Genomic DNA, 15917 nt, shown 5'->3' with positions numbered 1-15917 from the left:
GAACTTTTTTGTCCTAAAATCCTGAGTTCATGCTCATTGAGATGAACTGATTTCAAGTTGTTTTACACTGTATTCCATAATCTTAAGCAAAAGAAAAGCTAACTGAAAATCCACCTATAAAATTATTTTCTTATCTACTCAAAAGAGAATGCATAACATTTACAGTCAGCTTCAAAAGGTTAATTGGTACTAGGCCCTAGTCTTACCATCCTGGAACAGCCATCCGGAGGAAAAAAAATCTTTAGAGCAGCCACACTTCTAGAGGTTGAAGACTTGTATACAGTTTTCCATCAGGACAACTGATAACAGCTTATGTAGTCCATTTTCCAGCAGCAGAGCTTTTTGTCAGGTATCTATATATCATGGTAGCTGTTAGCAAATTTCACACACATTTAGTCCTGTTTGAGTGTTTTTTTTAATTTTTTCCCCCTCTATAGTTGACTTTTTTTTTTAAACAAAGGTGTTTATTTTGTAAATCATTTTTTTTATTTATCTAAAAATGCACAATTGCAAAAAAAAATTACCTTTTGAAATACATTTACTTATAAGCACTAATGAATTTTATGCAGCAAGAAAGTGACCAGACTTCTCAAGATACTCAAATTTAAGCTGAGCTTCCCTGGAAGCCAGAGATCCTTTTCTATGTCACACCAATAGAGGCGCAGCACAGCCATCCCTATGAATGTGTAGCTGCCACCACAGCTTAAAGGAAACCTGCAGTGTGAAAGTGACAGTCTTCACTCTTGAATCTAAGAATTGCTAAAGAAGCCGGCTATAAATTAAGCAAGTTAGCATGGGAATGGTGGAAGCAATTTGGTGCCTTTCCTACATTCTCATGCTGATTTGAATTTCCTCAATCTCTCAGGAGAGCAGCAAGATCAACTTTCTGCTGAGAAGCCTCGATAAAATGGCACCTTGCATTAATGATACCAACATTATTCACAGCAATTAATAGCTTTTCTTTGCTACCTATATAAATACTTCAAAATTTGATGGAAAGTAGTTGAAGATGGCACTGCAGTTTTCCTTTAAGTAGAGAAAATTAGGTTAAAAAAAAAACACTAAAAGCATATATATGTATGTAACCCTCTAACCCTAATCTTATTTCAAAAAAAAAAAATTGTATTCTTTTCTTAAAGAAAAAAAACAACAAAACAACAACAGAAAAAAAGGCACAGGCTGCATTTGAACTGTCACACACAAATCTACATTTTGGCATTAGCCACCGTCACACATGGAAGCAGCGCTGTAACAGAACAGGCTTATTTATTTCCCCCGCTGTAGTCCTCAAGAACACTAAGTGCAGCACTGTTCCTCTGAACAGGCAAATGAAATGGAAACACTTGAACGTGAATCCAAGTTTTGTTCCTAAAGCAGTGAATATTTTTCATTGACAGTAATGAAACAAATCATTGATTCAATGAATGAATTTAGTTGGTTGAAAATTTTCATTTAGTTAAAGAAGATGACTCCTTCAAATCAGGTTGAGATTTTTATAAAAATTCACATTCTGTAAATTAGCTTTCACAGTTATATAGACGGGGCTGATCCTTATGTAGAATTAGATACACAAAGCATTTTACTTACTTGTTTTTTAAATGTTTCAGAGTTTAAAACACTGCTTTGCTTAAGTTTTACCTACTGGTACTTAACATACTACTGAATGTGTAAAAGTATCTTCCCCAAAAATCTAGCTGTATTAAACACTGGTTTTCAATATGAACTTGTAGTCTAAAAATAGTCACAACAAATGGGAAGATAAGTTTAGAGGAATTATTTGCAGAAGCATGATAGTTTGGGGTTTGTTTGGCATGTGTTTTTTTTTTTTTTTACTTCCCCCCCCAGCTATATGCTGAATTCATCTAATTGACTGTAGTCAAATTAGCAAGTAAATGCATCAGCAAAATATTCACTCTTAAGTTTTCAGTTAAAAAAAAAATAAAAAAAAATCATGAAACAAATGCATTTCTCTCCTCCCATGCCCCTCCCAGTTTCTAAGTCTGAAGAGGAGGAAATTAATAAAAACACATAAATGGATGCTTTAAAATACACAAAGTAAAAATTGAATTCGCTATTAACCATTTGCAGAAGAGGCAAAGTAGCAGTTATACAAATTACACAAAAATCTACTGTAATTCTTACATTAGTATAAAGTGATTTCACCGAAGGAATTATTTCAATATTTCACATTACAGTTAAGATAGAAGAGGTGTGTCAAATGCTCTGACACCCTTGTTAATATAATCTATCCTAGATTACACACGACAGTTTTAAGAAAGGACCCTTAAATGATCTACAACTGTAACATGTTATTGGCTTAAAAAAAAAAAAAATCACTTGCAATACCTCACAGAATCTTCACTTTAAAGCATGACCACCTTGTAAGAGTCCTTGTCAAATAACCTGCAGAAATAATAGAGCATCTTGCTACGAGTGCTCAACCCTCTCGCTTGCGTGACTAGGCACCAGTCGGTTTCATCTGAGAAAAAAATTCAAGTAAGACTAAGCTGTGCTGGCTTTTGAGAGTGTTTGCAGATGGTTCAAGTGCTGGAGGTCCAAACATGCATTTGTTTTGCTATTTGGTGCACGTAACCAATATCAGGTCTTTGATCGGGATCGGGGTATATGCACATGCTGACCAACTCCCGTAGCTGAAAGACAGAAAAACAGGCATGCAAACACGTAAATGGATCAGCTCATTTCTCACTGGAAAAGGCTTTGGGGCTGTCTGAGCACTGGGCTGCCGGGCAGGAGCTAGGAGCCCTTTTACACGTGGACGGTCCTGGGCAGACTGCAGGCACGCATTTGTTCCCCCTCCTCTCCCGCCCCATGGAAGGACTAGAGAGACCCTTTTCCACCAAACCATCGGCACAGGAGCTTTAATCCACACATCACAGTGGATTTCGTGTCATTTACAGTGCACCGCTAGCACTTATGTACTTGGTGGGTTCGCTGTTCACTGCTCAGAGACGTCGCGCGGCTCCAGAGGGCCCAGCAGCCGCCTGGCTGCTCCACTGCTCCTGACTCTGCTAGTTTCAGAGCTTTAAAAACAAACAAACAGAAACAACCTTTTTTCTAGTGGGATTTTTGACTTGCTTCAGAGAAGCGGTGAGGCTGAGCAATGCCATCAGGTGACAGCAGCTCGCTCAGTGGGGCCTGCGGCACGGCCGGGTGGGCACGGGCAGGGGAAGCAGCAGGGGCACGGGGAGCTGGGCACCAGGGGCAGGAGCTGGACGTGCACGTGAGGAAGGACTGACCTTCCAGAAGTCCAGGTGAGCCGACAGACACGGATGGACATGTCAGTGAAAGGGGAATCAGAAGAAAGGGGAAAGTAGAAGGAGGGGTTTAAAAACCTGTCCTGAACAGAACTCTCCTGTACAGCAGCCGTACTGCCCACATCAACCCTTTGTAACAAGCCGGCAGGGTTTTAACGTAAAACATCTGAGCAGCACCTCTGTCTTGAGACACAGGATGCCTGAGCATGGCTGTCGAACACCAATGTTTCCTAGAAAACCTTTGTGAAGGAGAGACTGGTCATTGATTATGTTTAATAAATAAAATGCAGAAGGGTGAAGTCTCCCCACCTCCCTACACTCTTTATTGTGCACATGAAAGATTGTAGCTTTTAATTATACAGACACTGAAAGCTGCTCGTACCCCCGAGGCGTAGGGAGAAACAGCCTTGAGCCTCTGATCTTCTCACATCCTCCCAGTAGCCACAGTGCCAATTATTTTAATGGTAATTAAAAGCATGACCATACAGCTATCAGGCACACATTTCAGCTGCATTACTGAACGTACCCAAATGAGGTTTCAGCTCTGAGCAGAGCAAGGCCCCGTGCTGCAGGCTGTCGCAGGGGCTGAAGCCCACTCCAGCAGGATTTCTGAGGGCAGTCGGCATGCAGGCAGGACAGTGCCACGGGCACACGTCCCACGCAAGCAGGACGCGCCATAACGCGGTCACTACCTCACCACCTCCCGATCCTGCTGTAGGCACACGCTGAGATGTAAAACCTGGCAAGCCCATCCTCAGTAAAGTCAGCCCCGCTGTCCCTCTGGCCCTGTCCCACTCTCACACCTGCCGTGGTGACCTGTCTGATTCATCCGAGGGCAAGCGGTGGTTTGTAAGAGCTGAGACCCCAACGATTTAACACGCACCTGAGCCCTGAGCTGTCCACAACAAAGCACCCACAAACAACCACGGTGCTTCTAAAGCTCTGCCCGAAGCCTGCGCTCTCAGTCCAACGTATCCACCCAGCAGCTGCGCTCCCAGGTAAACCAAGGCGCTTCGGCAGATAGTGGGAAGTTCTGTTCTCAACCACCACAGTGCAGGCACTTCTACACCAGCTGTAAGGAACCGGCAGACCACGCTTCGATAGTCAACCCATTACTAGTAAGCTTGTCTCTGAGAGAAAACCAATCCTGGCTGGAGTCCCAGCTCCTCCTGCTAACAGAGAGTAACCCAGTTCCTCGGGAGACTGGACTGAACAGAAGGCTACCGCCAGGAGGATACTGCTGAGGGGGAACGCCATGAAAGCAGGCATTCCTCCATAAATGCTCTGCCTTGTCCACGTGAAACAATGCCCCACGTAAAACACTCGTGGACCAGCAGCTAGCCCGCAGCTGAAGCCTTGGTTTGAGGCTGCATTGCCGGGCAAAGGACAGACGTGCTGACGGCTCCAGAACACCACTGAGAACCGGTAGCTTGGCACGGCCTAATCCGCGTCCCTGCCCCAGGGTGGGAGGACGCAAAGGCTCTGCTGCCTTCCCACATCACTTTCAACCCTGCTGCAGGGACAATATTAGAGCTGCTTAAAGAATCTGCCCTTTGCATCTAAGATGGAGACACTCGCTCTTCAAGGAAAACTCACGTGTCCAGACAGAGGTAACCAACCCCTGCCCGTCACGGGAAGAACGAATTCCTTCTGGTGCAGCTTGCTGCTGCTGGGAAGTGCTGCCACATTTCTGAGCCTTTCGGAAGGACCCAGCCTGCATGGTTGATCTAGCTTGGCTGGTGGAAGACACTAACCCACCTTTCCCTTTGGCCCCTCACTCCAAAATAATCTCCAAAGTCCAATCTTTAAGGCCACCTACAGCACCAGATACCACTCGTGGCGGAGCCACGTTCTAATACTCAGAATTAAAGCTCTTTGTGGTTGATGTAAGCAGCAGCAGCTCATACAGCGAGCTAAGCTACAGCCAAAGGCACAGCCCTCCTCAGACTTTGTCAAGCATTCTGTTAATAGTGTATGAACACCATCTGGAGTCTAGTTCTCTGGGACCTGGCGCCTTTGAGCTTTAAACCATCCTTCTCACCCTGGATTGTATCACTACACTACACACACTCTTTAGCACTGCCAGAGGGAAGCAAACAGACAGTAATTGTAAAGACAGGAAACACATCTGTCAACTTACACTAATTCTTGCTGCCAGCAGGCATATCCTGAGATGCACGCTACAACAGCATGGCGAACGTGAACGCACAGAGCTGGGACTTGCTGCCACGGCAGCTTGGGAAAAAAAATCCACTCTTCCACAACAGCTCTCGAATAATCTCACAATGGTTCTTTTGCTACGTAACTTATGTAAACTGTGTGGTGGCCCAGAGGACAGTACGACACCAGCCCCAAGAGACCGGGTCGGGGCTCAGGCCGGAGCGAGGCACAGCGCGCTCCACGCAGGCCCCTCCGCAGCCCTGCCTGAGCGACTCGCACCGTGCAGCGCTGCATGCAGCTCAGTCAAGCTTGGTGAAATCTTGGTGTTCTTACTCCTCTTTTAAATGCCATTAAAAGGGAGTTAATTATGTTCAGTCTGGGGAAAAGCACTCCTGCACCCCACTCACCCTGCGTGCGCCCAGCGCGCAGCACCCCAGATGCCGAGCAGGTCGGACACGAGGCCGCCGCTAACTGCTGTAGCCCTGTAGCCTGCCTCTTGCCCCTCACAACTTTGAGGCAGAAATAAAACAAAAGAAAACCCTTGAAGGGTATGGTGAACATTTAAAATTACATTAGCCATTTCCTTTCAAATAGCAGGCAACTGTAAGTGAATGAGGAAGTAAGGAAAACAGATGGTTTGTCAAGGTAAGGAAATCTTAAAAGAAAAAAAAGCAAAGCTCCAACAGCCCTGCCTAAAAAACAACATGGGTGTTCGCAGCTTACGTGAAACATCACCGAGCAAGTATACATAGTGGATTTTTTAAATTTTTTTTTTTAAGGTAGACCAGCTCAGCTTCTGCTCTCCATCCCTTCCTTTCATATGAACAAAACCCAAATTTCAAAAATCCCCCCTACCCAGCTGGTGTATTGACACTTACTGTGTTAGACTAAGCGACTTTCCTTCCCTCCCCCTCTATTTAAAAAAATAATAATAATAAAAAAAATCCCCTCCTTGTAACAAACTGAAATCTACACAAACAAAAATTTAAGCACTGCTTTATGGTATGTTATTTTAAGGGAAGGGAAGCAAGGAGAGGGCTTTCCCACGGTTCATTGTTGTTTTTTGCCAGCATAACAGACTTTCAGTATCAAAATGCTCCCCATGTTAAGAAATCGCATTAAAAAAATCTTTTCTGTCTTAATTTAGCTTGTTGATATTCAGACATCACAACAATAGCTTCCTTAGCCAGCCATAAAGGCACCCGGGGCATTCTCTCTGGCCAGCCCCTGCTCTACCTTAGACATGGGCTCTTTTCCTCCTGGCCTCCTCTCCTGTGCTCGGGGCGGTACTTCATGGCACCCCCACATTCCCCTCCAAAAATGCTCCCAATTTACCTTTTCAGAATAATGTTCAGCTGGAAGAGGTGGGTAGTCACATTGCTCTATTTTTTGGCAAAGAGAAAACAGGTTCATTTTATCTCCATAGAAAGGACTCTGAAGAGCTGCCATCTGGAGAGGAAAACAGAGAAAGCATTTCAGAAATGTGAAAGATTTAATAGCCCTCAGTACTGCTGGCTTGCAGGAGCAAATTTTGGTCTTTGACTGTGAGCAAATGCTGCTGCCGAGGTCAGACAGCTCCGCACACCGCAGGGGCTCCCCGAGGCCCCGCCGCCCTTGCAGGGGGCGCAGAGCTGTGGCTGTGTCCCCAGGCCCCCCCGCTCTGCCCCCGTGTTACGGACCCCTCGGAGCCATCCTGCGGCAGGCGGCCGGGGGCAGCGGGCTCTGGGCAGGGCTTGCGCCGCCCTTCCCGGCACCCCCACGCAGCCACGCATCTCTCCTCCTTGCACCTCCTCACACGGCGAAGTCCCTGCGTTTTCCCATCACTGTGGTTATTTGCCAAAAACATCTCAGATGTAGAATTGCCTGTAAACAGCGGCCCAGAGCACGCAGCAGCGAAGTACCTGCTCATTTAAATAGAGACACAGGGTGCTCGTGCTGCTGGGCAGCCGGTTAGAAACCAGACGGTTCACAGAGGACTGAAAACCTGATGAACGCGTTCATCTCTTCACAAAGCAGCTCCTGTCTTTGATAACTGTTACGGTTTCAAGCTTCCTCGGTTATGATCATGTTCAGAGCAGCCAATGCATTTGCTCTCTGTGACTGGTAAATTTTTAATAGACTGCTACAAGAAATAAATGGATTGATTTTGAACATTTGGCTACCTAGAATACAAAGAACCTTTTAGTGCGAGTGATGCAGTTCAGCCTCTACAGAAACAATCATCTCCTCCCCCTGCAAATTTGCTATTTAGGAGAGAGCAACCCAGGCAGTTTGGGGATCCAAACTACTGAAACTTTTCCCCATCGGTCTGGTCTTTTTCCTCTTCAGATTCTGTTTTATTAATCCAGTATTTGCATCTCCAAACCCACGACAGATGTCTGACATAAACAGATTATTCACACAGCACAGAGAGCACAACGGAAGGCTCTTGGTGGGGAAAAACTCCTTGCAGAGCACGCGGAGGCTCCTTACAGAGAGATGTTTATATGATACTTAAGTGTCAGGAAGGAAACTGCATCTCTGTGCGTGGAAAATCATCTACACTGCAAGTTTTTAATCAGGAGGTCTAAATGAGCACTGAACAACGAGCCTCAGGGAAACAGCCCTAGGAGGAGGTGCTTTTTGAACTTACACAGGGGGGCACAAACCACGCCAGCGTCAGGGCTGCCCACCAGGACCCACCAGCACCACACCACACGTCTGTGCAGGCAGCCACGAGGTGCAGGAGCAGGATGCTCGATACCAGCACGGCCCAGCCACTTATTACTCCGTGATGTGCTGGCCCTCAATGCTGCTCGGCACCCGCGCTGTCAGACGCAGCGCCGCACTGCCCTGCCTCCGCCTGACGAAGCGCCACCGGATAATTGTTGGTATTATCCACTCTGTTTAGATATTTAAAGCATTTTGCCACGAGCTGCATCAAATTGGCAAGCTTTTCATACTGAGGCCAGCTGAAGTTGATGCTTCTCACTATGTCTTTAACAGGGGGTTATTTGATAATTATTAGTCTTTTGCTCATTACCATGTGCTGTGAAAGCCATCAGAAGAACGCTGTCCTGCTGCTGACACACAGCAAGCTCCCAGCTGAATTAAAAACAGTCAATACTAGATCTTCCACTCTATTATCCTGCAGTTAGGAATCACGACTGACGGATCATTAGCGACTTGGTGACAGGCAGGCAGTTGTGAGTGGGGCAGGGTCTGAAAACGTTTGGGTTTCATTCCCAGCAGTCGGACGTGGCCCGGCGCAGGGCGCTGCAGGGGCAGGCTGCAAAATTGCACTGCAATGAACATACCTCAAGTGCTAAGCAACGCAGGACATGCTAAGAGAAACTATACTTGGTCTGAATCATAAAGACTTCTTTAAAACAATTTAAGGTCATTACATTTTTCCCTTGCTAACCTGCAACACGCACTGGCACAATGAATCCTGAGCCCTACAGAGAAGCAACGAGATACGTTCTGGGCACTTTCTTTCAAGCCACTTATCCAAGGTTATCTTCCTACGTGCCTCCGGACTAGTTTTTTTTCCACAAAGCTCTCTCTTCCAGAGATATTTATCAGATATCCAGAGTGGCATAAAAATGGCAATGCAGGTACCCAAAGCACACTGAAGGACACAATGAACTGAGTACAGGGCTCCCAAAAACATTTCAGAAAAATTGCAGGCTCGTTCAGTTTTCTGGCTGCAATGCTCCAGGCGACACAGCCTGCAGTATTTGCTGTGCCCGTGACATTCACTGTGCTTGGCTGCAGGCTGAGAGAGAAGAGGAATTACACTCGTAAGAGCTCGTAACCCGCAACAAAGGGCTCACCAGCGGCTACGGCTGCCCCTCTCTGCAGTTTCACCCACCATTATCAGCAAAACAGCAATAATGAAGAGCCTTTCCTCATAAACTTTACAGACCTGAGGTTGAATAATTGAGGACAGGCGCGTGAGCTGTGCCCCGGTGGCAGGCAGCCGCCAGGAAAGCCTTGGTGCCTGCAGCCTTTCCAAAGTTTTTGAAGGCAAAAAGGTGAAGTTACATCCCTATTGCAGTCATAATGGCAACAGGCAGATCAGTGGGGAAAAATTACACACTCCAATTAGAGTCTCTAATCTCCAATTAGAGATTGATAGCAAACTGCTCCCAATCAGCAGAACAGAAGTGGAGGGCCCGGCACGCAGGACTGCTCCAAGAAAAACAACCACGGGCGCGTTACGGAGGGTGCATAAAGCAATCATGGGTTAAACAAGGTCTCCCAGATTTCAATAGAAAAATCAATAATTTCAGTCTGGTTGAAAAGGATTTTTCAATTCCCATTAACTTCCCTTTCCACATCCAATTAAGTGGTCATGTGCAAAAGAGAAGAAATGAAAAGGAAACAACAGAGGTTTCTGGGGTGCCAGACACAGGGAATTAAAGGGGGAAGAGACGGCACCCTGGTTGTGGCTGAAACAGGTCTGCGGAGGGCCATGGCTACAGGCGCTCGGTACTCACTAACAACGGCTGATGCTTCATTTGGGTTTGCTTTTGACATTTTGATTAGAACAATTACCGCAGGACAGCCAGAGCTCCTTTTAAAATGACCACCATGCAGTATGACTGGTTGAAAAAATACCTATACAGGAATCACTGTTGGTGCTTAAATTGATCATCTTGCCAGAACTGCTGAAGCCATTGCTTGTAGCTATGTTCTTGGAATTAACAACTTATTTTCATCCCTCCAAGTGATCTCGCTGACAGATTTCTACAGAAAGTGAGGGATGAAGACAGTTGCTACTGTATTGATAAGATTTAATAAAAATCACTGTACGGTTATGACCGTCAAAGTTAAGTGGTGCTATCTGACATCACATCCCAAACCCCTCAACGTTCTGTAAGTGGATTCCAGTGGACACGCACATCTCTGAGGGCAATTTGTACGTTAAAGCTCTCTGCAGCTTATCTACACAATGTATTTGGAAAAATATCAGAAGTGACTCATAACCAAACAAACATGGCTTCCTTACTTTTAAGCCAAATGGAAAAAGATTCTTATTACAAGGAATTAGCCAAGATAAAAATACAGTTCCTTCAAAGATGTATGAACCTGATTTTTAATTTTCCAAAATCTAAAAAGTTTAAAAGTCAAGTAGCTGTTTATCTAGCGAACGCAAAATTGGTAACCGTCCAGTCCTTCTTGGAATTTGCAAGATCTCACAGCTCTCGTTCACAAAGTAGAGGCTTACCTACGTAGGAAGTAAATTTAAAAATGCTTCAGATGCCAAATCTTTCACGTTACTATAGTACTGCTACTCCTACCAGAGAATTATGTTTAGTGCACAATTAAGTCTTCTTGAAATCTAAGGAGTACTAAGACTACTGTGCCATAAGGAGACCATATTGCCTGCAACAAAAACATATCTTAGCACAACGCTAAATATTTCTCTCTGCATAAATCTGGAGTCCCATCTCCAGTACAGCTCAGTCTCAGAAATGACTCAGAGCAGCCCGATGGAGAAGGTTACCTCGCTGAACAAGCATTCAGTTGTATTAGGTGAGTATTCTTCCCAGAAGTGGTTAACTGCAACAAGCAATTAACTCCTGCCAGAAAGAGCTATATTATAGGAAAATTTGCTTTTTTACTGTCTTGTCCTAAAGGTTTGTTTAACCAACTAGCTGAATTACATGTTTAACTACAGTTGTTTTCATAGCTAATTAGCTCACAAAATTGCACTTTTACTTATTCCCTCATTCCGTCTAGTTGTGAGAAATTGCAGTGAGAAGAAAAATTTCATCATTTCACATAATTGAAAGTAGCTCAGGAAAGCATGACCCTGACGCCTGGAGGTCTATTATCCAAAGAGGATGTGAGCAGTAGCCTTATAATTAAACATCCTAGTGATTTTTAATTCTCTGGGCAAGGATAAAAACTTTCTAAATGCTGACTTGTACTTTCACTTGAATTCAAAGATGACACATACATTTAAAATTATAAATGACCACAATGTTGTTCCAAACCCTGATTTCTGCTAAAAATGAAATCACAAAACCCAAAGTACTATTATAAAGTCATAGCACCTATTTTTAAAATGCATGTAATAAACACATGTAAAAATACTTTAAAAACTAGTTACACAGTAAGCATGCAGTTCATACAAAGTGTGCCTGCTTTGTATCTGTGCATTTGTCTGTAAGACAATGTACAATTAGAAAATACTCCAGCTATATTCTAATACAGTTAAAGAAACGATGATTTCATGTTGTATAAAAACCCTACTTTTCATTACCAAAAACTCTCAAAATTAAGATACTCCAATTGGTCAGAATTCAATTAAACAAACCAGTAGCTTATGTTCAAATAAGTTTTCTATTGTTAGAACAAATGGTATTCAGGAGAAACTATGAATATGCTGCCCTCATTACAGCTCTCCTCACAGTCAGAAGAACGAAATGCAGTAAACTGGCTTGTTTGTGTCTGTATCCTCAGCATCTACTGTGACCTACTAAATTAACTTTGCGTAAGTACCAAGCTGTATGGCACAATTTCTTTGTTCTTCAAGCCTAAAAAAATCACATGATGAGTATAGAGTTATATTTTCATAAAGTTTCTCAACAACTAAGCTAAAATAAGTCTGACCTACTCAATTCCTGTTTCACTGTACTGTGTGGTTAAGACAAATGGGGAAAAAAGTTAGAAGATACTTACTTCATACAATAAACAGCCCAAAGACCAGATATCAGATTTAAAGTTATAGCCGTTTTCATGTATTCTTTCTGGGGACATATAGTATGGAGTTCCCACTGTAAAGAAAATGAACAAATGAGGAGTTACTGTCTTAGAAAGAGACAGTGCAACCTGCATTGTACAGAAGTTTGATTTTGCTCAAGGACTAGGTTTAGCATGTATTGCTCATTAGAAGAGACTGGCACAAAAATTTGGAAAGAAATCATGGTTTCAAAGGCACATTCTTATGTAGAACCAAAAATATAATCACATGGAAAGCTAGAGAACTGCTGAATGTTACTGGAAATATCTTTTGTATTTCTGAAATTTGAGGAAAGTTATTTCCCCCTTCCAAGTACCACCGGAGTGTCTCTCACGGACGGAGCCGTTGTAAACGATCATTCTCCTTTGGTTCACTCAACAGCATATGAAACTGCAAGTTAGATGTCATGAATGTACACTGCTAAAACAAGAATCTTGTGACAGCACATCCATTGAAAGTTCACTTGACATATACTGCACTAGCAGCATGACAGATCAGCTGCAGATGTGACGGGGTACCCTTTTTAAGAGTTCAGGAGACCATTTATTGTAGCAGAGAAATGGAAGTAACAAGTCTGACATCAGACAGGTATTCAAAAACTTTCTGGAAGAACCAAGATAATAATTCCAAACTTTAAAACACTGTTCCAACTCAGTCACGTTAGAAGCTGTGGGATTTCTATGTACTTCCAGAAGTCTGCATTTTATCACAAGAAATTTACTACAGCATTTTGGACAGGACTTACAGGAAATTATTAATAAATTCCTTACCTCAAAAAGGCTCTTTTTAAAATCCTAAGTAAGTTTCAGTTTTGGTACTGAAAATACAAGACATCCTGGCAGTCTCAGCTACATCAAATAATCCTCAGATACATCATTTATTAAAACATCCAAGGACTTTATACGCTCTCTTTTCTCCTGCTTCCCTGTCCCCTGTCAATTTTTTTTTCATTTGGCATTCCAGTGTATCCTTCTCCTAATTAAAGACCTTTCTCATAAGATAGCAAATGTTTCATTTGCCCGTAACTTTCAGTTTACAACTTCTTCATTCAAGACCCTGACCACAGACAGCTGAAAGATTCCTTAGCAGATGAACAGCATTGGTGGCAGCTCTTCCCCCCGTCACTACCTTCCCCCAGCTTTCCTGAAGAGGGGTTTGCGCTCTGTAGGAAACAAATTACTTTTGGAGTGGAAAGCAACAACTTCCTGAAAGGCAAAATCCCCCGCAGAGCGGACGCGGGACGCAGCACAAACTGGGGGCTGCTGACGTCTGTGTGATACCCAAGCAAAGTCACCTCAAGCGCCGAGAGCTCAGACCACACTGCGTTAAGTGCACAGGTGAGTCCAAAACTCATCTACATTCCCCTCTCCTCCAGAAAACCTAAACACAGGCCGGGATTCCATTGGTATAGGCGCTGTACAATTTACAGTACAGAAAGATGATGATTACAGCCTCAAAGAATTCACGGGCACATAAACCAACACAGTGAGGAGCAGCTGGGCACAGGGCAGCACCTGGGCGGTCAGGCAATACTAGTTAGCACATCAGCATCCTAGCGGAGCTGAAAATCAAAGACAAAAATATTTTCTTAGGTTACTTAGTCAAAACAAAGAGCGTTGATTTGAAGTTAGCACTATCAATGCAACTACCCAATTTATTCCAAAGCAATGCATACATACAACTCTACTCATCAAAACAGATCAAGTAACCAAGAAAGGGGACCACTTCCCTGACTGGCTCATTTATTTGGTCCCCCAGGAGTTTCAGTAATCAGGAGCACTACATGATGAATTCAGCTTGCGTTTGCAGGTCATTCAAGCAAGAAATTACTTCACTTTCAAGGTGAGGATTACAAAGCAAGAAAGTACATTTTTGCAAATTCTACACAGACTACAAGATAGGAAAGATAACACATGGAGATTATTATATTTCCATGCTCAGTAATACCACATCCAGCCTAGGAATATGCTGAACTGATGTTGTCCCAGATCTGTCTGGCTTTAATTGCCAGTGAAAGGCCTCTACATGTAGATTAGACCAGAGTTCTGTCAATAGTCAGTACTTTTTAACACACTGCAGAGTAACTTCAGAGAACAGCCTGAGCAGCCAAGGCCTCATTCAAAGAATCCAGCAAGGCTTTCCATGGATGTCTCCCCTGTGCATGCAAAATGCACACCATGGACAACACAGGTCTCCTAATAACTCCCGTACAGTTTCCAGATTTCTGTGGAAGAGCTGCACTTGGTTAGAATAGCACCGATTCATTTTCCTCCTTAAAAATACGCAACTGTAGAAGAAACAGTGATTAGTTAAACTCTTGAAAACAGTTCTGGAAGTCTCTACTGAACATGAGCACGTACGACATGTTGCTACTTTTCACTTCTCAATGCCTCTTCTCTTCTGAAATCTGACAAGAAAATTAACAGACTAGACAGAAGAGAAAACTTCCTGCCCCTCACCACCAGGGAGTGAAGGAGCTGCGTTCGGGTGGACCACAGCACACAGAACTGGCAGGAGGGAACGTGGAGATCGTTCCCACTCTTACTTCCCGAGATCTGCGTGCTTCAGAGGATACGGTGCCAGTGGTGGCCTCCAGCAGTAGCTGTTCTTGCTATCAGTTATTCTGGGTCACTGCGTAACAAGCTCAGAGCAAATAACAATGTGTGGGCTCTAAAGTTATGGCCTCGCCTTCCACGTTAGCAGGGGTCTGCTTGGTAGGCTAAAATTGTCGTTTCGGATAATGCCTTAAAACAACCTTCGATCAAAGCAAAATGACAGGGTTTACAACATGGATGAGTGCGTTCTAGTCCATATTTGATTTTTTGTGCATTAGTCTGTTCCATTATATTAATAGGTCTGTGGAGCAGTCCATGCCTGATCTGATTTTATGAAGCCTACCTTGCACATTTACCTATCATTACTGTAGTGTTGTCAGCAAATGTACGAACAAGCAGGACCCCGCGTTTCAAAACTGACGCATTAATTTTTAAATAACTGTCATGATAAAAGACTGACAAGCCCAATTCTCTTTATGGCCTGTCCAACATTATGTGGGAATCTCCTGTAATGAGCATCTTCTAGAGAACCGCACAAGACTTCCAATGCAATCAGTCAGGGCTCACCATTGCATTACATTAGTCAATTTGACAAGAATAGTCTAATCGGAGACTATTAATCAGAAACTTTCTTTGGCATTTGCCCTGCTGAAAATACAAAATATTGTTCAGATTCAATATTAATCACCAGCTGCTAGAGTAATGCCTTTAAAGTTATAAAGGTCACAAAATGATAGAGAAGGATATGACTAAGCAAGCATCTTCCCATTCTATTCCTGAAAGTCGAAGCACTTCACTTGAATATCAGCCTGCTTCAGAGACCCCAGAACAACATTTCTTCCTCCCTTCCCAAGCACTGTGTGTGTGTGTGTGTACGCAGCTAAAACACCCATGTGGACCAGAACAGCTCTGGTGCAACACCCAAGCTAGGGAAATGCTAATTATTCCGAGTTAAATTAAGAGCAGAGTCTCTTGTTTCACCAGGAAAACACAGGCAAAGGCAGCAAAGTTATCTCAGAAATAAAATTCAAATACCTTTCCTCCCATATACAGTTGGGAACAAACAGAGACTACCTGCAAATCTGATCCATACTTTTAGGAAGCTCTCTCACAGAGCCTCATTCACTGAATTTAACGTACCACAGACGAGTCTCTTGCAGCAGCACTGTCACACACCTTCAGGCAGACTATCAT

General features: G+C 43.7%; 1 protein-coding gene across 2 annotated transcripts in view; it reads right to left on the bottom strand.

The window, feature by feature from the left end:
* Positions 1-463: 463 nt before the first annotated feature.
* NEK6 (NIMA related kinase 6) overlaps positions 464-15917 on the bottom strand; it is a 63951-nt gene continuing 48497 nt past the window's right edge. For both annotated transcript variants that reach the window (XM_083807028.1, XM_083807029.1), the window contains exons 8-10: positions 12108-12202; positions 6771-6884; positions 464-2651 (exon numbers count right to left, since the gene is read on the bottom strand). In XM_083807028.1, the coding sequence (XP_083663154.1) occupies positions 2541-2651; positions 6771-6884; positions 12108-12202 (320 nt within the window). In that variant the 3' untranslated portion in view covers positions 464-2540. The remainder of the gene's footprint in view (positions 2652-6770; positions 6885-12107; positions 12203-15917) is intronic.

This window comes from Anser anser (genome assembly GCF_964211835.1).
Source record: "Anser anser genome assembly, chromosome: 21".
In the NCBI taxonomy this organism is placed as follows: Eukaryota; Metazoa; Chordata; class Aves; order Anseriformes; family Anatidae; genus Anser; species Anser anser.
This window is presented reverse-complemented; position numbering and strand designations above follow the sequence as displayed.